This window comes from Erpetoichthys calabaricus, chromosome 11, assembly GCF_900747795.2.
Source record: "Erpetoichthys calabaricus chromosome 11, fErpCal1.3, whole genome shotgun sequence".
Lineage (NCBI taxonomy): Eukaryota > Metazoa > Chordata > Cladistia > Polypteriformes > Polypteridae > Erpetoichthys > Erpetoichthys calabaricus.
Window position 1 is genome coordinate 22612938 of NC_041404.2, and position 24343 is coordinate 22637280.

General features: G+C 36.1%; 1 protein-coding gene across 3 annotated transcripts in view; it reads right to left on the reverse strand.

The window, feature by feature from the left end:
* Window positions 1–24343, reverse strand: part of LOC114660240 (prolyl 4-hydroxylase subunit alpha-2-like) — a 67109-nt gene that overhangs the window by 36646 nt on the left and 6120 nt on the right. For all 3 annotated transcript variants that reach the window (XM_051933471.1, XM_051933472.1, XM_028812797.2), the window contains exons 2-7: window positions 15881–15996; window positions 13801–13897; window positions 11360–11511; window positions 7167–7304; window positions 3635–3874; window positions 1145–1344 (exon numbers count right to left, since the gene is read on the reverse strand). In XM_051933471.1, the coding sequence (XP_051789431.1) occupies window positions 1145–1344; window positions 3635–3874; window positions 7167–7304; window positions 11360–11511; window positions 13801–13897; window positions 15881–15965 (912 nt within the window). In that variant the 5' untranslated portion in view covers window positions 15966–15996. The remainder of the gene's footprint in view (window positions 1–1144; window positions 1345–3634; window positions 3875–7166; window positions 7305–11359; window positions 11512–13800; window positions 13898–15880; window positions 15997–24343) is intronic.

Here is a 24343-nt window from a genome sequence, read left to right on the forward strand (position 1 = left end):
ATCAGAGGTACGCCGGAGTGAGCGAGAAGGAAGACAAGAGCACAACCGACCCCAAGCAGTCTGGCCAATGCTGCTCGAGGTAGCCAAGACTGGGGTCGGGTTGGAGAAGACCGTGGCTGTTGAAGTCTCCACCAGCTGAGGGAGCAATGGGTGAGCTGGGGAGATTAAGAGGGAGTTGTGCTCATCCAGGAGTGAAAGCAACACTGACCCAAAGACAGTGACGGGATTTTTATTATCGTTTTAAGTCTTGCTTTTACATCTCATGGATTTCCACTCTTTAATTGAATTATTTATTTATTGAAATTTGAAAGCACTGTACTTTTGATCACTGTTTTGGACTAATTTTAATAAAAGCACTAGAGCTCTTTTGCGCATACCCATTGCTTTGTGCGTATTTGTCCTCATGTGCCAAGCTCATCCCCTTCATGACTATTGACAGTGTCCAATTCAAAAGGCTCCCAGAGGGAACCAGTAGCGTGGAGCCGACCCACACCGTCACAGGGGCTCTTTGTGCTTTTTGACAACACGATGCCTATTCGTCTCTTGATAATTTTTTCACACTTTTTCCTGCCATTTCTACTCTGGCATAACATTAAGTCAGACATTTTAGGTATGCTTTCCCTCACTAACCAAACCTAGTAGCAATTATTACCCCCCCCCCCCCCCCCCATTTAACACACTTTTACCTTTCATCTCTCTCCCAATAGCAATAGTGTTAGATTAAACAAAAAATGATAATGAAGAGACATGATGCCAATTATAAACTAAATGAAATAAATACAGCAAGCTGTAATGAAAAAATGAGAAATTGCTAACTACCTATGGAAGAACTGAATGTAGCCTCTTGAAATGGTCAATAATGTAAGATGAATAAAAAATAGGCAAATTAATCATCAGTCTAATGTTTCTGTTATTTCCTTGCCAAATACCATACTTTACTGACTTTTTGCTTTGACAAAGGTAATATAAGCACTTGTTCATTGGCCTCTGACATTTAAATGCTTGAGAGCTGCTGGGACCAAGTCATCTCATATAATACATTTATTTGTGAGGTGTTAAAAAAATATGCATTTCTAAACAAGATAGTTTTTTTTTTTTTTTTTTAAATCAATATGCCATCCCTCTCCCTGTCCTGTTTACTTACCATTTTCACTCCCTCGCCTCTGCACAGCGCTTCATATGTGTCTCTTTCTGGTAGGTAGTCAGCAGGCCTTGTATAAGTCCCCACATCAATGGGTGCCTCTGTCACTGGAGGTTGCTCGGTGTTAGCTACCTGTCCCATTTGCTTTGCCAGAAGTCTCTCAAAATATCTCAGGTTTTTACCAGCTCTCTGGTGTGTGGGATCTAAAAACGAGGCAGAAGTATTGGTGGTTCTTCATCACAATACAATACAATCTAAAGAATAGTAAATGGAATAACTAACTCAAAATAATAAGTCATGTATATAAGACAGAAAATAATACAAAAAATTCAAAACACAGCCAAGGAGAGCTATTCTCAAAATGACATACTTCTTACTCCTTATTGAAAGAACATTGCACATACTTGTCAGGCAGTGTGGTGTAACAGTTAAGGCTTTGGACCTAGGACTTCAAATCCTGAGACTGTAGGTTCAAATCCTGCTACTGACACTGCATGACCATGAGCAAGTCACTTCACCTGTATGTACTCCAACTGAAAAAAAACCAAACAAAATGTAACCAATTGTATCTCGAATGTTGTAAGTCCCTTGGAGAAAGGCTTCAGTCAAAAAATAAGTAATAAAATAAGTACGACTAAAACTGAGGTAAGCCAGGTCAGCTCTACAGATATAATTAAGTAAACATCTTTGATATATGTTATAGACTGCACTGTCCCCTTGTGGTAGTTTCTATACTAAGTGACAAGGCAGCAATATTAAAGTTTACTAGACTAGCTATTATCCATCCATCCATCCATCCAGTTTCCAACCCGCTGAATCCGAACACAGGGTCACGGGGGTCTGCTGGAGCCAATCCAAGCCAACACAGGGCACAAGGCAGGGAACCAATCCTGGGCAGGGTGCCAACACACCGCAGGACACACACAAACACACCCACACACCAAGCACACACTAGGGCCAATTTAGAATCACCAATCCACCTAACCTGCATGTCTTTGGACTGTGGGAGGAAACCGGAGCGCCCGGAGGAAACCCATGCAGACACGGGGAGAACATGCAAACTCCACACAGGGAGGACCCGGGAAGCGAACCCAGGTCCCCAGATCTCCCAACTGCGAGGCAGCAGCGCTACCCACTGCGCCACCGTGCCGCCCCACTAGCTATTATATGTAGTTATTAACATATACTGTAAATATTAAAAAGAAATCAAATACTGTCATACAAATATTTAAACTAAAGGAATTAATTCTCGAGTTTCAACACATAGTTAAGTTTCATTTTCATATATAAAAACTTTGGTTTTCCTATTGATAGATGAAAACTGGGATTGTGCTTTTTCTATCTTGTTGATCATTAACCTCACTATGCTGTATTACTCTGTTCTGAATTAGCATACAGAACAGAAAGTTACACCTTAAATGAAAATTCAACTATCCAAAAGAAAACTGACAGCATACCCTAAAAATGTAATGTATAAACATAAAGAAGTGAGTAAAAAACAGATTAAAAGTAAATAAAAAGCTAAATAAATTTTCCTTGACATATGCTGCACTGAACAAGGAGGGTAGTTAAACTCCTCGTACCTGTGCAGGAAGAAGACAAACACATCTGAAAGTTGTCTGTCTATTGTTGTGAACAAAGAACACACACTTAAACATTTTTTTTCATTACTTCTAATGGTGAAGAAAGAGAACATCAAGTGCTTAGAAGGAAACAAATGTACCAAAATGTGCATCAGTCACACTAAAAGAATCGTCTTACGATTAACTTTCTACAAATAAATCTTAAAACAAGCAACGACGGTGTCTCTTTTGAAATTATAAAGACATCTGTGGCTAAAATTGGGATTTGTAACAAAACGAAGCAGTGACAGTTTAGCATTGCCAGTTGACCTGAGCTGCTAGTTGATCTTTGGAAAGAAAGGGGAAAACTGCAGCATCCAAATAAAATAACTTACTAAAATATGTAGAACATGCAAAATGCAGACAGACGGTGACTGTCTCAGAATTCAAAACAAGTTGAGATTTGAACTAAAGCAGCTGCTACTGAAGCTACCCAGTGCTGCTTGTTTTTATTTTAAGTTAATATTGTTATACTCACTTTCAAATGAAGGAGGATATGGAAGACTTACATAACTTGTCAATGGGAGGCTTTCAGTATTATTATTAAACTGGAGGTGCCTGCCCACCTTAAAGAATAATGAATGTTTCATTCATAATATTGTGAAACAGACACTAACAATTACACCTACATTCATTCGTCGATCTAGCCATCCATTATGGTATTTTGCTTACTCAGGGCAGGGTCGAGTTATTCAATATCCTTTTTGAAAAATGGTAAATTCTGGCTGTAAGTTTGAAGTCTACACAATATATCACTAGTAATAGCAGCTGTAGTATTTTCTTGTGTACAAAGTACATACTTTGAAAAGGATAGAAAATAGTCAACTCATGGTAACAAACACAAAAAATCCATGGCAGGCACAAAACTTACCAACTGCAACCAAGCGCCTCGTCAGTTCTAATGCCCGTGCCAGGTCACCCATCTGGTAAACAGAGTAGCTGAGGTAATCAAGTATGTCAGATTTAGAGACTGAGGACTTCTCGCCTTCATCAATCTGTCTGAGAGCCTGTTGCATCCAAAGCACACTGTGATAATAATCTTCCTCTCCATAAGCCGTTTTTCCCATGTCAAAACAGTCATTGACTGTGAGAACAGCACTGAACTTCACACCTAAATAAAGAATTAGCTTTCATTGTGTGAGTTTGTACGGGCAAATGTGGAACAGAGAAAACAAAGTGATAGCAGTATAACGGCTATGCCTTGTTCATTATTAACAGCTAAACTTTATTCAGGCAAAAGTTGAATATCCATAAGCATACCTAGTAATGACAAAAGTACACTTGTTTACTGCTTTGAATATTTATTGTTTATGTTTATTAATAATACATATTGTACCACAATAAAATTTGGTTTGGTATGCAATTAAATCTTCAAAATTCTGAAGATTTAAAAATGAATAAAAAAAAAATATACAATGACATAAACAATTTTAAATTGCCATTTTTATATCTGTTTCAAAACCCTAATTTAGGTCCGAGTTCCAACAGCAAGAGGTGTAAGCCAGTAGTGTTGTCAAAAATACTGAAATATCGAGAAAGAACACTTTTAATATTTTTAAATTACTATAAATACAAACTTTTTAATGGTATTGATACTGCAACTGCATTACTTATGCACTTCCAGTTCATCATGGCTGGAGTTGCAACCCCATTTCCACACATTCATAAGTGTTAAGATGTAAACTTTAGCAGCTTCGGTGTACTTCTGTGTCTGAAGTGTGTGTTCAGTACTATGCAGTACTATGAGACATCAAGAAGTTGGGGATGGTTCCCCTCGGTATCTGAGGCACAAACCCCTTAACTTACCTAAATGGCGCCCACTTTCATTGCCTAATGGGTTGACCGGCTCTGCTTGAAGAACTGACATGCAATACAAAGAATTTCAACAGGTATCTATTTCTAAATTATAGAAACATTAACAAGTATAAACCTTTAAACTGTTGCATTTGAAAGAAGCAATGTTCATTTTTTTCTACATGTTAAATCATTTTTTGTAGTCAGTTAAACATTTAACACATTAAGGCAGAGGTCTGCAATTAGTTTTACTTATGGGCCAGGACAGAAAGATATGGAAAAAGATGATCCGTTGTGGCAACCCCTAACGGGAGCAGCCGAAAGAAGAAGAACAGTATTTAGTACTAGTACTTTTTAAAATTATATTTCATCACATTTACTATAACATTTAATGCACTAAAACTTTTCAATGCCCAACTGCAAAAAATGTTGCACGACATACATCTAACAGTGCTTAGAATATTTATTATGTCAGGGCACATTTGCAGCCCAACAAAAAGGATGCCTGATGGAAGGGCACATTGACATGCTAGTCTTCCTTGAAAAAAAATTGAAAATTACGAAGACATTGTAGTTTATTTACACAAAAATGCAACGTAGAGTGTTTGCATTTATGCAAAGCCTTTAAATATGCTACAGGTACGTTTGTGTTGCTTTCTGAACAATTGTTTACAAAAGGTCCCATTAACGTTCTTTTTACTTAGACAGACAGACAGACAGACAGACAGACAGACAGACAGACAGACAGACAGACAGACAGATAGACAGATAGATAGATAGATAGATAGATAGATAGATAGATAGATAGATAGATAGATAGATAGATAGATACTTTATTAATCCCAGGGGGAAATTCACATATTCCAGCAGCAAAAAATATTAAATTAAAGAGTAATAAAAAATGCAGGTAAAAAAAGACAATAACTTGAATGTTTACTTAATAATTGTTTTAAAATGTTCATGTATATTGTTTAGAAAAGATTGCAATGCTTATTTAATGACATTTGTAATAATTCATTGTACTACCTCATTAACAGTATTTGTTTTCAACATTGTAAAAAAAAAAAACACTTCTAAACTTCTTTACTTTTTACTGTTTTCAAAACTTTACTCTTACCTTTCACAAAAGATTGCACTACATTAAGTATTACATTTAATGACTACAATTTCTATTATTTGTTTTGATCAACATAAAGATTTTAATGCATACAAAATTATAATTTATTTAGTTTTTTTATTGAGGTACATAACATAATGTATAGGTTATTGAATTTCAAAACATTTCTTAGTATCGCATTGAAGTTTGAAATTTTGGCATTACGATAAATACCAAAACCCAGTAATATAAACTGGATGGCCAGGTCCAAGAGGGTTACACAGAAATACTACAACTATCACTAGATACATCATGCAAAAACACAAAGTGAATGTCAGCCTAGAATGTAAACATTTATTCAATTGTACCTCTGTGCTATATTTACTAATAAATACACCCATTTATTTCATGAATTTGCCTTTTTTCATTATGGCATTGCAGGGAACAGGTAGATGTGCCTTAGCATAGTCATATGGTACGAACCAGTACTGAATGCAAAACAAATTGATCAATGGAATTCACATATGTCCATAGCCACACAAATTATGAGAAAATGTACAATCTGTTATTAACATAATATGGACAGTTAATAGCTGTATCAGTGAGGAGTAAATCACAGTACCCAGAAAAAAAAACCCCCCATGTGTATAAGAGAAGAATTTGAAAACTCTGTACTGACAGAGAAAAAAGGTCATAAAATCAAATTCAGGTCACAGCTGCTTTCAGCATGCAGTGCTAACCACTGGTCACAGGCTGAAACAAAAACATGCAACAATCAAACTATATATATATATATTATATATTTTTTTTTTATATATATATATATTTTTTTTTTTTTTTTGTGACAGATGGCCGGGACACCCCATCACCATATATACCGGGGGAACCCAGTATCTCCCCCTGGACGCTAGATGGCAGCCTCCCTGGGTTGCAGCAGTGCCTCGGACTCCCCCAGGGCTTCATGGGGATGGGAGTTCTGTGCAGCCCTGTTGGGTTCCACAGGTTCTGCCAGGAGGTGCTGCAGCAGGAGCTGCTGGTCCCTTTTGGACATTCGCCTCGCCACACTCGGAAGTGCAGCCGGGTGTCAGCAATCAAGCACCTGTAGCCCTTCCAGGTACCCAATAAAGGGAATCAGCGACCACCACTCAGCGGCCAGAATCGGGAGGAAGAGGACGAGGTTGCCAGGGAGGAGTGGTGGAGGAAGATAAAGTGTGTTGACTTGTGGCGATTTGCTTAAAGTACTGTGCTTGAGACTGTGTTGTGGCTGGAGGGATTATGGGGAAGACGTGCCCTCCAGCTGAAGAAAAATAAATAGTTTATTTTATTATACCCGTGCCTCCCGTGTGAATCTATGTTGGGTCGGGCGCAATATAGCACCATATCTTACAATATATATATATATATATATATATATAATATATATATATATATATATATATATATATATATATATATATACACATACACACAACCAAGGAAGCAGACATAATTTTGGTGAGGCATGAATGTGTACCTGGTAGCTGGCCTTTAGAGATTTTCTCTGGATCCAGGCGGTAAGTATCTTGAAGTCGCATCAGAGCCTTAGCTGCTCCTTTTTCATCCTCATCATCGGGAAAAAATTGTCGTTGCAAGGATATATTAGATATAAACCCTAAAAACAAGATAAATTTTAAATGTAAACTCTTCCTTTTTTGTATCTTCAGGTATTTTAAGAAGCCTAACAAAATTCAAACTAAACACATTTTTTTTTTATTATTTTTGCTTTTAAATTTTATTGATTTTATTGTCATCATTCCATACAAATAGATCAATTTTTACAAAAAACAGGATTGAAAACAAATTGACCCCCACCCCTGAGAAAGAGAACATGGCCAACGGAGTAAAACTTAAAGCTAGTAAAAATAAATAAATTGATGAGTTTAATAGGCAGATAAAGATATATGGAGAAGAAAAAGAAATGTGAAGAGAATCTACTTCCTCAGTGCTTTAAGAGCTTATTCTAAAATATTATTGATTAGATCCTGCCAGGTTTTGAAAAAGTTCTGCACAGATCCTCCAAGAGTGAATTAGATTTTTTTCCAATTTCAAATAGTATACAACATCAGTTACCCAATGACTTAAAAGAGGAGAGTTAGGATTCTTCCAGTTTAGCAAAATAAGTCTGTGTGCCAATAATGTAGTGAAGGCAATCACAATTTGTTTGTCCTTCTCCACTTTAAGCCCATCTGGAAGAACACCAAACAGCTGTTAATGGGTTAGGGGGTTAGGGGGGGTTGTGACTCCAAGGTTGTCTGAAAGGCTCTTAACAATTTTTGTCCAGAATGATGTTAATTTGGTGCAGGCCCAAAACATGTGACCCAGTGAGGCTGGAACTTGATTGCAGCGTTCGCAGGTTGGATCTTGCCCTGGAAACATTTTGGACAGTTTTAAGCGAGACAGATGAGCTTGATGTATAATTTTGAGTTGAATAATTATATGCTTTGCACATATGGAGCTCGAGTGAATTCTCTGCATTGCTCCCTTCCACTCCATTTCTAATATGTTGAGTGAGAGATCCTTTTCCTATTGTCCTCTTGGATCTTTGAAAGGGAGGAACTGTAAAATGGTTTTATATATTGCAGAAATGCTGTCTGAGTCCTCATAGCTGAGCAATATTTTTTCCAGAATAGAGGAAGGTACGAGATGAGGAAAATCGGGCAGGTTCTGTTTAACTGCTGTATGTAATATTTAATCTATGAATTAATATTTACTTAAAAAAAACATAGTTCAAGTATTTAGTTAAACCATTCACATTATTTTAACAAGTACACAATAGTTAAAAAATAACTTGGTTAACACAGAATGTGTTGTGATTAATCAATGTGTTAAGTGCTTTTTTTTAAAGTTTGGTCAACTAAAGGTACAACTACAGTGTTTTCAATGACAATGCCAAACATTTACCATAAAATATAGACTTGAAATTCGTCTTCTACTGCTCTAATAACAACTATGTTCTGATATTTTTCAGTTAAAGATAAAAGATTTGACATAAGGGAGTTCTGCTCCCTAGTTATACTAATACTGGTTAGGGCCTCCTTTTGCTCTCAAAGTAATCTCAAGTGTTTGTGACATGCATTCCACAACATGTTGCAAACGTTCCTTTGATATTCAGGTCCATGTTGACATGATCACATTATGTAATTTCTTCACATTTGTCAGCTTCACATTTGGATTCAGATCTGTAAAGACCACTGAAGAACAATAAACTCATATATCATGTTCACAAAAAACAGTTTGAGATGATTATGAAGTGTCCTGTTGCATTATCATGTGGGAAGTGGGGATTAGAGGATGATAACATTGTGGCCGTGAAGCAATGATTAATTGGTACTAGTGGACCCAAAGTGTGCCAAGAAAATATTCCCCACACTTTTACACCACCATATCCAGCCTGGACTGTTTACACAAGGTAGGTGTTGGCAACAAATTCTGAACCCACCATCTGTGTGCTTCAGCAGAAATCAAGATTCATCAGAGCAGGGTACATTATTCCAGTCTTTTAACTGTCCAGTACTGGTATGCATGTGCTTACATGGTATTCTGTTATTGTAGCTGCTACCTTAAGTTGCTGTCTGTGGGGAGATGGCAAGTTCCTCTTGTGACTATGCCAGTTATCCTCCAGGTAGTCCCATTTTGCTGCCACATCCACAAAGACATGCATGTTAGGTTTACTTAAAATTCCAAACTGTCCAGAGTATGAAAGTGAAAGTAAGAAGATTCCGAGATTAACTGCCAGTCACTCTTGATTTGCTTCATGCCTCTTGCAAGCCTGAACTGAATTATGCAGGTTTGAGAATATTATGTCATGTTTTGAGCCCATAAATAAAAGTGTGCTGTATTTATATTAATTAAATTGAGCTGAAAAAAAACTGATTATGAATCTATAAATTTGGAAATAACTATTGTTTCACCTATACTAATATTTACAGTATGTTCTATTCAAGATCTTGACCCTAATACTTAAAACAAACAACTCAGGCCAAATGTCTTTTTGACATTCTTATAGTATTACTATATTACTTTTTTTGGCACAGTTCAAATAAGACATGTCACAAATCTTCTCAACAGCAACAGTTGTAGGAGTTGCATGTAAGTAGCACTGTACTTGCACACAGTTGAGAAACTTTACAAGAGACCCTTGTGCATGAAGTTAAATGACACAGAAATGACTCAACTCTAAATCTACACTACATAGCTAGACTGAGTCACTTCCCACCTACTAAAAATGTTAAAAATTTGATTTATTTTGACAATTCTACGTTGCACTGTCCTTTAATATCTTAATTCCACAATGCTGATTTGCTCTGATTTATTTACTTTGCGTGTACGCGTCTGTGCTCAGCATTAAAAAGTACATTTAGTAAAGTGGTAGTAGTACTACTCACAGTAGCATCTGAGATACAAAGCAGACTAGTGACAGTTCAAATACTGTTGGAATGATCTCAATGACACGAAATCTGTTTCTCTAATGGAACAGACGCAAGTCACATATTAAATGGTGAACATATTATGACTTATAACCTGACCAAATTGTTCCTAAATAGTCAGGGTTTATCTATAGATATTAAAATTTGAATTGCAACTATTCATTTTTATATATAAAAAAAAAATTGTAATCTCTGCTCTTTGTAGAGCCAGAAAACAGAGGGAACAGGAGATAGGGGAGCAGAACAACATAATAATAATAATAATAATAATTCATTACATTTATATAGCGCTTTTCTCAGTACTCAAAGCGCTATCCACACAGGGAGGAACCGGGAAGCGAACCCACAATCTTCCACAGTCTCCTTACTGCAAAGCAGCAGCACTACCACTGCGCCACCTGTGAGGACATGGTGCTAAGCTGGAACAACCACCTCCCAACAAGTTAGGAGACTGTATATTTTGGGAATATCCTGTATTGTCTTCCATGATGTCCAGTAATATCCTTGTGTCAAAATCATATCCCTTAGACCAATGCATTTCAGAACAACGCATTTCTCAGGGCCAGACAAATATACAGTATTTTATACCAATGAATCAGAATGCACTGCTAACATAAAATACCATTATTATAATTTCTTGCTTACACTAAACCCTTATCTCTCAGATTTGAAAAGTAGCTTAATAATTAATTCTGAAAATGTAATCCAGTCCCACTGATCTGCACAGGTGCCACTCTTTTTCTCTGGTTTATAAATGTGTATTATGCATTTTACTTGTCTTTTGGAATAAATATGTTTTAGAAAGTGTAAATGTATCTTGCTTAGTCATTAGAAACAATTTGTTGAAATTACTGAGAAATCAAATATGTTGTCTATTGTATTCTTTTCAGATTATATTACCATACCGTACTATCAAGTTGTTGAATGGATCATTCTAGAATGCCCTCAAAATAGGTAGGCAAAGTATTGCACACATTAAATATAATGTAACATTGCTGAAAGTCAAGATTAACACTAGTTTCTTTACTGTATATTACATATATACTGTAGCAATCTTGTGAAAAGTAGTCATTAACACCCAGTTCAGGATTACTTAGCACAAAGGTTTGAGAGCAAGAATTTCTTCTGAAATACACTGTAATCCTGAGAATAATGATACAATATAGACTGAACAAACCTTACAATTATTCCTTATTGAATATTCTTCATTTGAAGCAACTGTATTCTTTTTATGTCTTACCATCAGAAGGGTTTTGCAAAACCAAATTCTCCAGCTCTGCCCATTCACTGTTGAGACGCTTCACTAATTTGTATGCATTTACAGGATGAGCTAAGAATCCTTCTGGATCTGAAGTGGAAGAGCGTGTCAGAACATCTAACCTGCTTGCCCAACTAAAAGTAAAATCAAGAAAAAAATAAGACCAAAAAAATCAATCATTGGCCAAACATATTACACAGGGAAAACACAAGTATATCTTAAAGGTTTTTAAACTTTTCCCACTGCAACTGTTTTTGTTTGATTACTAACTACAACAGAAAGGGAGATCATGATCCACCTAATAGATTCCACAAATAAAGTAAGCAAGCTTGCCTTACTGCTTCTGCATACACTCAAGGATCTAATCTAAACCGGGTTGTGTCTCCTTAATATACTGTATATTAAGGCTCTGACCTAGATAACCTGTTCAGCATATACTGTGTATGTATGTGTATATATACACCCAGTATAGCTATATATTGTAAGTGTTGCGCTAGACTTTTTCTCAGATGGGACACCGTAATGGAAGGACATTATGGAAGGAGGCATACCCAGCCATGATAGATTGTGGATAATAAGGTGGGGCTGGGATATCCAGAGCAGTTCCTCCCCTAGTATAATAGATGACAATGCTCCGCTGGTGTGGACCCAGTAAGGACGCATGCAGGTATTTTTGAGAAATAATGTTTATTTTGCAACCGGAACTGGTTTGGTGTGGTGTGTTTGGGGTTTTGGGGCACCCCCTTTTATTTTTTTTATTTTTCTTTTACTTTTATATATATATATATATATATACACATGGAAGCGAAGGTCTGTGATACGGTTTGCATATTTGTAGCTAGAGATCCACAAAAAGAGAAAATGAATCACGTATCATAAAGTAGTTTTTATTCCTGATATATATGTTAATCAGGTTATTTAGCTTCTCCAAGTGCCAATGCATTTAATCAACTCACAAAAATAGTTGGTTGTATGGGAAGAAAGAGGGCTCCTGAAGGAGGTACTCGGTAGCACTGAAGTAGTTATGAAGTACAGATGAGATCAGGGAGATTATGGGCTATTAAATGTACTGTACACGTTGTCTCAGTGATTTAGGGATATATAGAGGCAGCAAAGGGAGCTCTAGTTAGATGCTCTCAGAACTTTCTTACTCCTGAAGTAACCTCAGGTATATGACATAAAGCAACCTCAGCTTAAGTGGCACACCAAGCTTGGAGTTAGCATGTGAGTTTGGGCAAAGATTCAACTAATATAGATGTAGTGCAGCCAACATTATCGAGAGAGAGAGACAAGAATTGCAAGGTTTGGTAAGAAAGTGCAAGTGTTATTTGGTGTTTGTTGCACAGTATTGCAAAAAGTGCACAAGCCATACCACTAGATAGACTTAAAACCTATAGAGACCAAGAGAGGCAGTAAGGTATAATTTTTTGTTTGTTATGTTCATAATTTGCATTCTCCACTTGACCATTCCTTCCTTTAATCTTGTAAAATAAAACAGTTTTGTTCCTGGCTCACAGAGATGCCCCACTCACAATACTCTACATTGCAAAAGGATTACAGTTAGTAATCCAGTTTATAGGTATCAGATGAATTTATGGCCCTACAAGGCCCTGAACAGTCTAAGAATATAATGGGGGAACTTCTATCAATATTTTTGCAGTCCTCCCAAATCCCTAGACTGTAATGTGTAACCCCACTGCTACACGTTTAGGCTCATTTGAGCTATTGTGGAGAATAGCCTGTCTGGGCTCCAGCTCGTTCTGTCTAGGGTGGACAAGGAACGGAATTGTGAGAAGTCCTGAAACTGCCAGAAGGATCTCTAAGCATATGGTCCTAGGGCTTGTATACAGCATCCGAGGCTTCAGATGTGATTTCTGGGACACTGCCATAAGTATTTACTAGCCAGAACCCTTTCCAACCATATGGCAGTCAGTCTGGATTTAGAAGACACGTTATTAGCAAGGAAACGAATGGTGGGGAGAAGAAAGAACAGGGTACTAAGGAGCAGATATGGTTAGTTTTAAAGCACACATAGTTAGTTTCATATATTTGACATCTTTGATTGTTATTTGGGTTTGACGACTTGTTCAGGAAGTCCCCCTGTAGTTCACAATATGAGTAAAGTGGTGCAACATCTGTATTATATTATTCGTGAAAACAAAAACATGTTTCTATTGTAGCCAAATGGTAAAATATTACAATTTATAAATCTGCTTATATTCTGACAGTTAACAATACGGACACTCTCAAGTCAAACACAGTGTTGGGGCAAAGAACAAAAATATCACCTAGAATAAGAACAACAGATTTGATAAACTACACGGTATTTTTAAGTATTTCTGAAGAAATATGTCATAACAGTCTTTTCATAAACCTGATCAGGGGAATCCTTTCTGAGTAAAGATTATTCTTTTTACTGATACCTTTTGATTTTCTCTAATTTAGATTCTTCAGCCCGAATGTATTCTTTTAAAGAATGGACAAGTTCCTTTTCTGTGAAGATCAAGTCAGTCATCTGACCTGCAAAAAAGGAAAGTAATAATAGTTTTAATCAGATTATAAATTCAAACTCTGCCTCTCTGTAATACAGTATGCATTAGACTAACTTCACATGTGCATTATTCCTTGTCAATTCAAGAAACTGTACATTTTCCTTTAAAACTTTTTTTAATACAGTACTTGAGGTGCATTTGCCTTGCCTTTCCACAAAAACTAAAGTTAAACATATAATTAGCCTTTCGTTTACTTTATTTTAGGGATATTAATGGCAACAGTAATTGAAGCTTTCGGTAACAAGAATTCTGTATTGAAATGAATGATGCAATGAAGTGCAATGTAGAATTCTGTCTGATGCAGTGTTTTAGTTAGGCCTTAATTCACTAAATTCTGTATTTTAGTAGATCTATCGTTGTAAGATAAATGCTTACATTTAAATGTCAATATTGCATGTACTGCAAAATATACAACAGAAATTAGTCTTCAGTGGGATATGTGGTCCATTACACTATATACTATCCCACTCTGTACCAGTTCAGAATTTGTAATGACTAATACTTGCTTTGTCTTTGGATTGTAGGAAGAAGCACAAAGAAATATAAACAGAATGAAGGAAAAAAAGGACAGGAATAATTTACTTGGAGGTCAACTGTTGAAAGGTGGAAAATCTATCTGCTGTGCCACCTTGCTATCACAAAGGAAATGTTCAATGAGCAATAATGTTATTAAGTGGATCATAGTTGGGATACACCATCGGTTCCAAGTTATCTGGGTCTGAAAAATGGTTGTATCTGAACACACATAAATTTGTTGAATTGTGCAAGGAGCTGCATTAATGCTGTATACTAAGCAAGGTCAAGCCAGTGTTAAAAATCAGACTCTTCAGACGTGAATGCAGGCTGATTCTGACAACCCCAGATTAATGCTGCTCTGCAAAATATTTTGTTCTCCACTAATTCAGGCATGAAACTCTTCCAAGCAAACATGGAACAACTGCCAAAATGGAGTTTGCTCACGTCGTATGTAATCATTGTTTTGGAACTTTTTTCCAACTGTTAATCCTCACTCTTTTAACTCCCCTAATACATGTTCTTTTCTATCAGCCAATGTAAGTAAAGCACTAAAACTATCAAGAATTAATGTGAAATTTCCAGAAAATCTGTGCAGAGTTGTTGCAGCCTTGGTAGCACATGTCAACAAAAGAGCAACTTTACCTCATCTTTATAACACAGTAATCACGTAAAATGCATTTTGTGAAGACTATGATTCTGTTTATTTAAACTGACAAGAATTGATGTATTTATAATACCACATAGTGTAGATCTACCACTTTAAATGCACACATTATTGCATATTATTTCAAAAGGAAAATGGCATGCAATTCAGTACCTGACTAGGCTTATTACGATTGTGAACACAAACATAAAAAGTCCCTGCAATTGTTTTTGTCCACTCTGTGAAGATGTGGGCAAAACCAAACTCTGAAACAATTGATGCATACTCAAGCACACTGTTCTTAAAATAATTAAGAGTAGTTATTAGTCAGGAGATGAGTGGCTATAGTAGTAGTACAGTATATGTAAAGGGTACATTCAAATTCATACTTGCATATCTAGCCAAATGTAACACATAGCCTTTGACTTAAAAAAAGAGCTCATCTAAAGGTGACACTCATGTTGTTTACGTCAAACATGTTTAAGGTTGGACTCACTTGAAGGCGACGTTCACAGCAAAGTTCTAAGGCCTTCAGAGTCACAATTATCATGCTATTCTTTTAGATTTCTTTGATGCTTATGTCAATCTAGTTAAATTTCTGTTTAAATTGGTATAAATATATACAAGTCATATTACTCTCTGACTGTGTAGTTTCCAAATTATGTTTCATTATGTATTTAATTGTAATTTTAATAAATCTATACGAAGACAATCTAAGTAATTTATAACATTTACCACTGCAAAACTCTTTGTAATGGCATCTTAGAAGGACCATTATAGGAATTCACTTACCTATTGAGGTGAAGACCTCAGCATCTGCAAACCATGTGCAACAGAACTGAAAAGTAAGAAGAACTAATACACCTTTCGTCTTCATCTTATTTATTCTGGAAAAATCTGAAAAAGATCTAAAGACATAATATAGATCAGTTAGGCACCTTTTAATATAAACTCAGTATCAAAAATTATATTCATATAACTTACATGATCACTTATGATCTAGTTTATACAACTACACTGGAACAAATCTGCTTTGGGACTGACAACTAGATAGATAAACAATTATACTTCTAATAAAACATATGGAGCAGCACAATGTTGCTGCTGCCTCTCAAAAAGGAGACTGGAGTTTACATCCCGAGTGCTCCCTACATTTAGTTTGTACGTTCCCCCCATGTCCATGTGAATTTCTTCCTTATAAGATTATATATTGTCATTAAATTATATTATAACTGTCTGACTGATAAAATGGAAAGTTAGGAAACTGATGGCCTATGAGGAGTTACACTTGCAACGTAGATCACTCAAATAGCATGCTTAAAACTGCTTTAACAAGCAAGGTTTATTGTTTTCAGCTGTTTTATATTTGAGATAATGAAATAAGGTCAAATGTTGAATGGCTCATAGTACCGGCTCTCAGTTACCTCTCTCTTCCTTTCCCTTGGTGTGTGTTGTATGGGTTGCACCTCTCCCACTGACTTGCTCTGGCATCATTATCTGTTGTTCTTAGTTACTGCTATACAGGGCTGGGTGAAACATCGGGGTGACAGGAACACTCTGGAGGCAATAGGGTTTTTTTTTATATTGTTTCACAAAATTCATTTGTAACTGCTGAACTCAATTTAGGACTTACTTGTTATTTGATGTTTGTTGATGTGTTTTAATTAACGTGATCACAAAAAATAGATCCACAAGCACGCTAAACAGCAGGAAAACAAATACACGCACCAAGTTTCTTTTAATAAATTTCAGAACATGAACCGGAGAGCAGCCTAATTAATAATAATACTAATAGTTTATTTTGGACAAATTACTGAGTTGCCTCGAAAGCTTGCATATTGTAATCTTTTTAGTTAGCCAATAAAAGGTGTCATTTTGCTTGACTTTTCACTACATTCATAATGGCTAACACGGTACAACACCCTAGTACTAACATATAAAAAAAACATTTTTGTTAAAGGTTGGTAAATAAATTTTAAGTAATGTTCAAATGCAGGGCAGTATAGCAGTGAAATTGTTAGTGCTCTGGAACTGGACTGATTTTGTCTTTACCCTTTATGAAGTTTGCTCATGCTGTTTGTGTTTCCATGGCCTTTTTCTGTCTCATGATTTACTCACATAATTTCATATAAGTCAAAAGAAGTGTTAATTTAACTGTCTTTTTTTTAAAAAAAATGGCCCAGTATAGCTTTGTGTGTGAGTGCGTGTATGTAAGTGAGAACTACTATGAACTAATAATGCTCTGTCCAGGGCTGGGCTACACTTTGCATCCAATGCTGCTAGGATAAACTTCGGTTCTATGTAACCCATCCTCTGATAATTTCCTGATGGTTTCAAATTTTCTGAATTTATAGATTCAAAAAGACAGCTTTGAAATTATTTGTCTTTACACTGAAACCCTGTAAATAGAGGATGTTTAGGCTTGCATTCTATAAATGCACTTCCATTAAGGATTCCCTTTCACTTGCATCACCCAGTGCCAACAGACATCAATCATACTCCACTCTGACCAGCATGACAGCCAAATATAATCATCCACACTGCCATTGAACATTACTACTTTATTTAATGGCAAGTGGCTTTGTCAGAAAGTACATATGAATGATCGCACTACTGCTTAATTTTGATGATAAATATGAAAAATCATTTGAATCAATGTGTAAAACTGAACATAATCTGTTTGTGGTATAGCTTCATTCTACAGCCAACTCCAAACAAAAGTATTAAGAAAGTATGGAAAATTATTGACTTGTGTTATTTCTTTATGTACAGTGGACTCTGAAAGTATTCAAACCCTTCACATTCTGTACACTTTGTGTTGTAGAATGTTGAATGGATAAATGTGCCATTTTTGTCATTTTTATCTGAATACTTTATGAATCCACTGTCTATATACAATATACTTTACATAATAATCATACAGAATGTACGGTGCCATAGTGGTTTAATTACGCAATTGTTAAAAAATTCTACAAATGCTATTTTAACTGACAGTTCTAAACCGGCCGCATTTTTGTGTGGTTGTGGGAGTGTGAATAAATTAGGTCCTGTGATGGACTGATACCCTATCCAGGTTTAGTTCCTGCTTTCTACCCAGTGTTGCCTAGATAGACACCAGGCCCACTTCTTCTCCCACTATGACCCTAAATTGCACAAAGCTGGTTTGAGATTGTTATGCAGCCATTTACTAAACTCTTTTAGTGTAGTTTTAAGGTTGTGGGAAGCCAGAGCCTATTTTGGTCACAGAAAGTGTACTGCAGGAACCAGTCTGTCACTAGACACACTCAAATGCACACTCATACAGTATACTACTCTGTGAAGTTGTGCTGTGGATTGGAACAGCTTTATTTCTCTGCTGAAGCAGCATAGCTTTCTAATTTTGCTACTAGGCCACAAAAACCTTGGCTTGTAAAAGAAAAAAGGTAATAAAACAAAAAACAAATACTCTTAACTTAAAAAAATTAAGAGGAATGCCAAGTACCACACAATGCGTCTTTTCAGAGTATTAACATGAAACTTTTTCGACATTGAAAACTAAATATGTTTTCAAAACCCTTTTGATTGTTTAAGACACCAAAATCTGATGAAAAAAATAAAATTTTAATAAATACTTAAATGACAAAACTATATAAATTGCTTCATTGTTAACGTAATACACATATACAGTATAAACATGTAACCACCACTAAAATGTTAAACAAGTCATTTTCTAATTTTTTGATGATTAAATATAACCAGTACAAATGAAAGCATTATCATGTGATTCAATTCAACTTTGTTTATTTTTGTATAGTCTTCTTCACTGAGTGCAAGCTCAGACAATTACAACACAACTTTTCCAAACCCATCTTATTTGTACAGGTTTGCCGATGGCTAAAGTCTATCCCAGGGGACATCAGCTAGGAAGCATTAACCACGTACTGGATATGGTACCAGCATATCACCAGGCCTTTTTGCACACATTCACTGGGTCCGATTTACAGTTACCAATTAATCTAACACAGGAAAAATGCTGGGAGTCCCCACAAAAATCAATTGCCACATGATCAATTTTATTATATTAACTTATATCATATTACATTATTTTATATGGCCCCAGGTAGGTAAGACATATGCTAGAAATTATACCCTGTAGAAACATAATCATTTCAAGCCACACAGTGGAACTCTGGGCTCAGTCACCAATTTTCATTCCATAATAACTGCTGCACAGTTTCTGGGTCTGAAGCCTACAGACTGACGCATAAGACAATTGATTCATGTCTGGGATTTTTAGGTTTACAGTCAAGAAGAGTTTTGGAAGAAGTATACCAGTTATAGCATGTACTCAGTTTTGTTTTTTAAATTAAGGTGGAAGAATATTGTGTCTAGCAATCAGAGCCTGACAACATTAGCTGTACTCCAGAAGCTATTCCATATCCTGGGTGATGCAGATAGTTAAATGTATCAGAAAAAATGCTTCTAAAAATATCAATTTCTGTAGGTAAACTATAGATAGTAATATATCTTACTCTGCTTCTTCAGAGCAGAACTTTTATACAACTTTGGTCAAGTGGCATTAATAACCACAATTTACTTAGGGAACCTGAGTCTCAAAACAATTCTGAATTTTACAGTTTATAGGTCATAGCTTCTAAAGATGACTTGTTATGGTATTATTTCCACTTAAATCCTAGAGTAACCAAATCCTATTAAATTTAAGGCGGGTTTACAGAGAAACAAAGTGTTTTATTTGTTTCCAAAGTAGAGAGAAAGGTACAGTGGAACCTCGGACAGAACGTCTCGGTACACGTACAAATTGGTTTACGACCAAAAAGTTTGCCAAACTTTTACCTCGGTTCACGACCACACACTCAGTATACGAACAAGCCAGTTTCCCTTTCGGTTTGTGCGCGCCGATGATTTCTGCACTTGTTGCATTGTTCTCGGTCAGACGTGCATGCTTGCACGTGCGTGTGTGCTTTTGCTGTGTACTCTTTGTGCTCTATTTCATTTCCCTTCCGGTTCATACGCGCCGATTACTGTATAAGCACGTGTTCAGCCTCTCCCTGTTCATTGTTCTCAGTCAGATGTGCGTGCTTTACCTGTGAACTCTTTGTGCTCTACAGTATTTCATGTGCTTTTGCAGTTAACCATGGCTTCTAAGCAAGTGAAGAGTGGTGAGAAGAAAGTTTTGCAGAAAATTGAAATCGAAGTAAAGAAAGAAATTATTGAAAAGTATGAGCATGGTGTTCGTGTTACTGATCTTGCCGCCAAGTACAAGAAGTCAAAATCTACGATTTTGACTATTCTAAAGCAGAAAGAGTCTATTAAAGCAGCTGATGTTGCAAAAGGAGTTACAGTGTTAACCAGGCAGAGGCCTCAAGTGCTGGAAGAGGTGGAAAAATTGTTGCTAGTGTGCCTGAACGAGAAGCAACTTGCAGGGGATGGCGTAAGCGAGGCGATGTTATGCGAAAAAGTCAGGAAGATTCATGGTGATTTGCTGCAAAACTATCCTTCTATGAGTGGCAAAAGTGAGGAATTTAAAGCCAGTAGAGGATGGTTTGAAAAGTTTCGCAAGAGAAGTGGCATTCATAGTGTGGTAAGGCATGGAGAGGCTGCTAGTTCCGACACTGAAGCTGATAAAGAATTCGTGAAAAATTTCGCAAAATTAGTGGAGGATGAAGGCTACATCCCGCAACAAGTCTTCAACTGACAAGACCGGATTGTTCTCCACCCAGTTCCTCCTCACTTCATACCAGAACTCGACTCATGCAAGGTTAGTTTTCTTGGTGGTTTATGGTTAGTTTTTGTATTACGGATTTTTCAAATGTTCATTTTTCGGTTCGTAGCGTGAATTGTTGCAATGTTACTTTTCTCTATTTTCAAATGTTCATTTTTTTCCCTGTGCTTAAAACTCATTAAAAAAAAAGTGTTTACAGCGAGTGGTTCGTAGCGTGATTTGTTGCAATGTTACTTTTCTTGCTGGTTTATTAAATTACAGATTTTTCAAATGTTCCTTTTTATCCCCTGTGCTTAAAACTCATTTAAAAAGAGTGTTTACAGCGATCGGGTTGTAAGGCTATTAGCGTGAACTCCTGCAATGTTACTTTCTTGGTTGCTTATGGTTGGCTTTTAAATAAAGTTCAGATTTGTTCAAATGTTCCTTTTTTCCCCTGTGCTTAAAACTCATTTAAAAAGAGTGTTTACAGCGATCGGGTCATAAGGCTACAGTATAGCGCGAACTCTTGCAATGTTAGTTTTCTCTGTTGTTCAATGTTTTTACATTTAGTTTACTATTACGCTGTGCATTCTATGGTTTAATTAACCATATTTGTGCTTAAAACCTTAAAAAAATATATTTACATACAGTTTGTATGGTCTGGAACGGATTAATTGTATTTACATACAATCCTATGGGGGAAATTGCTTCGGTACACGACCAAATCGGTTTATGACCAGAGTTTTGAAACGAATTATGGTCGTGAACCGAGGTTCCACTGTATATCAGAAGTTTAGTGATTAAAGTTTTAATTCAAGTAAGTGGACTATATGTCAAGCTTAAAGACAAACAGCCTGGAAAGCTACTGGTGCTACAAAAAAATGCAGGGAACCCCATGAATGAAATTTCACAGCTCTCTAAAGGAATCTATTAAAAAGTGAGTTGGTCAAATTACAAGTTTTGGATTTCCTGACTGTTTCCAAACACAAAACTTTTATCTTCCCAGCAGCTGGAGAAAGCATAGTCTCTGTTACATGCCTAGAGGTAATAATCATTTCAAGTGCAAAAGCATTCCATGTCTTTTATGTTGATTATTTTAAACACATGCAATTAAAAGGTTTCCATTGACTATAAAGGGTATAAATTAATCTAAAAAATTGCAAGTAATTTTATACACTGTTAATCTCAGCCCACCAAACTAAAAATCAAAACATAAATGATACTTTAAGCAATAAATCCAGTTTTGTACACTCCATTTGTAGTTGTACCCATTCACAAATAACATTTCCAAACAGTAAAAGGAACAAGTTCAGCATTAGCTGAAAAATGAGGGTTGTACATTTTTATAGTTACTGAGCAGGCAGTTAAAGTCACATTCTCAAGGTCATGCAGGAAGCAATGATGGGTAGAGCCTGCAACTTTTGAAATGTAATCCAGCTCTACCAGCCTTGCCAACTATCTCTGGAAAATGTTACTTTTGTATTAAAAAAAACAAAAAAACAGAAACATTACAGCATCCTCATTTTGGAAACTGAAGGGAAATCCAACACTTAAATTTAACACAAGGAGGGCTTTCAAACTGTGTGTGGGGAGTGATAGTGTGTTAGCGGTGTCAAAATCCTCCCCAGTATAAAAAATGCACTGGGATATTCATTTTTAATATCACGTTTTTTCTGATGTTTACAGTAGTTAATAAAATTTTGACTAGAAAGTGATCAGACAGTCTTTCAATTGATTTCTTATTTCTGCTGTTTAACTTAAAATAAATATTTCTTTAACTTTGCATGTAGAGATTTCTGTCCATCCATCCATTATCCAACCCACTATATCCTAACAAAGGGTCACGATTTCTATTCAATGTATAGTAAAATATGCTGAGTAAAATAAGTATTTTAATTTTTTTTTTATTCATATTGTACTTTTTTATCCCCCTCAGAGGACAATTTTCTGCAGCTTTAACATAGTTGAGCAGTTAACATAAGGAAATAAGTGTGTATGTTGTTAATTAGTTAGTCATTATCCAACCCTCCACATCCTAACACAGGGTCACAGGGATTGTTAATTAAAGAAATGTAATTTTTACTTAAAATATAGTTAACATGTTCTTAGCTTAGATGGCAAAGTGCTGCAGATTGGTCAGCACTGCCACTTTACAGATGCAGCATACTAGGATCAAATCCAGCACGTGATTAGTGTGGAGTTTTCATGTTCTCCCCGAGTCCCTGTGCTTTTCTTCTGGGCATTCCAGTTTTCCCACTCTCAAAGCCTTGTGCATTTGGTTAAATGGTTCCAGTGTGCGCATGGGTATGTGCCATGAGTGAACCTTGTGATGGGCTCAGCGGTACACTGCCCAAGCTATTTACCTGCACTGTGCCCAGAACTTCCAGGATAGGCTCCCTATTCCTTTGAGTTGGATTAAGCAGGTTTGAGAAAGCCTGTGAGCATGAACTGTTGTCAAAACCAAAGCACATTTTAAAAAAAACATAAAAGAACGTAAAGTTGAATTGTGGTACCATAGGGAAAGGCGTTCTACAAAGTTTCATTTTTCTACTGAAATATCTTTCTTTTTAGAGATAGAGAAGTAGCTGTCTTAGCCATGGGTATATCACCAGCTGATTTTCTTAAACGTTGAGCATTGTTCATCTTTTCGCATGTCACTGATTTTCCTTTTCAGATTCATGTTTAATGGTAGTCAGTCCACCACAAACATTTTAAAGAAATAACAATCACAACTGTCAAATAAAAGTTCATCAAATAAAAAGGAGCAAAACTAAATACAAACTAACTGATCAATTCAATTCAGTTTGCTCAATTTTTGTAATGATTTGAGCATAAGACTATAGAGAAGTTTAAACACTGGGCAACAACACAAGAAGGAATAAAAATAGCAGCTCTAATAATTTTGGGACAGTCATTTGAGGTAATTTCTCAGTGTTCATGTACACGTGTTCACTGGTGACTTTTTTTGTTTTGAGTCTGTATTGTTTGTTTAGTAATTAAACACAGCTTCATTTTACATCAGTTATGGATATTTCACGTATAGTGTGGTTTTTTTTTGCATTAATATTTATAAATACTGTTGCCACTGTGACCTTAGGAAAGACGCAGGTGACAATCTGTAAGGGGTGGAACTGTGGGTACTAAAGTGGCATAAAAGGATTGCATTGGGAAAAGAACAAGAGAGAAGGACTGGCATGGCAAGAAGAGTGCACAAAGAAGGCAATTCTCCTGACAAGGCTTAGGTGTTTTACTGGGTGTCTGCTGAGGCTTACAGTGAGAGCTTGACCAGGTGGCCATCAGAAGAGAACTAATAAATCGCACTTCCAGGAGCCATTAATTACACGTCAGCTTTTTCTAATATACTGAATCTGTTGATGAAGGCAAATACTGGAGGAAGTGAAACAAATTACTTGTTATTTGATTACAGGCTATTAATAGCATCATGAAATATAAAAAGAGTCGGACTAATTTTATTACAGTATATCAAATTTTAGTATGTATACACAAAATAACTGATTAAGTATTCATCCCCTTCAAGTCAGCATTTAGTAGAA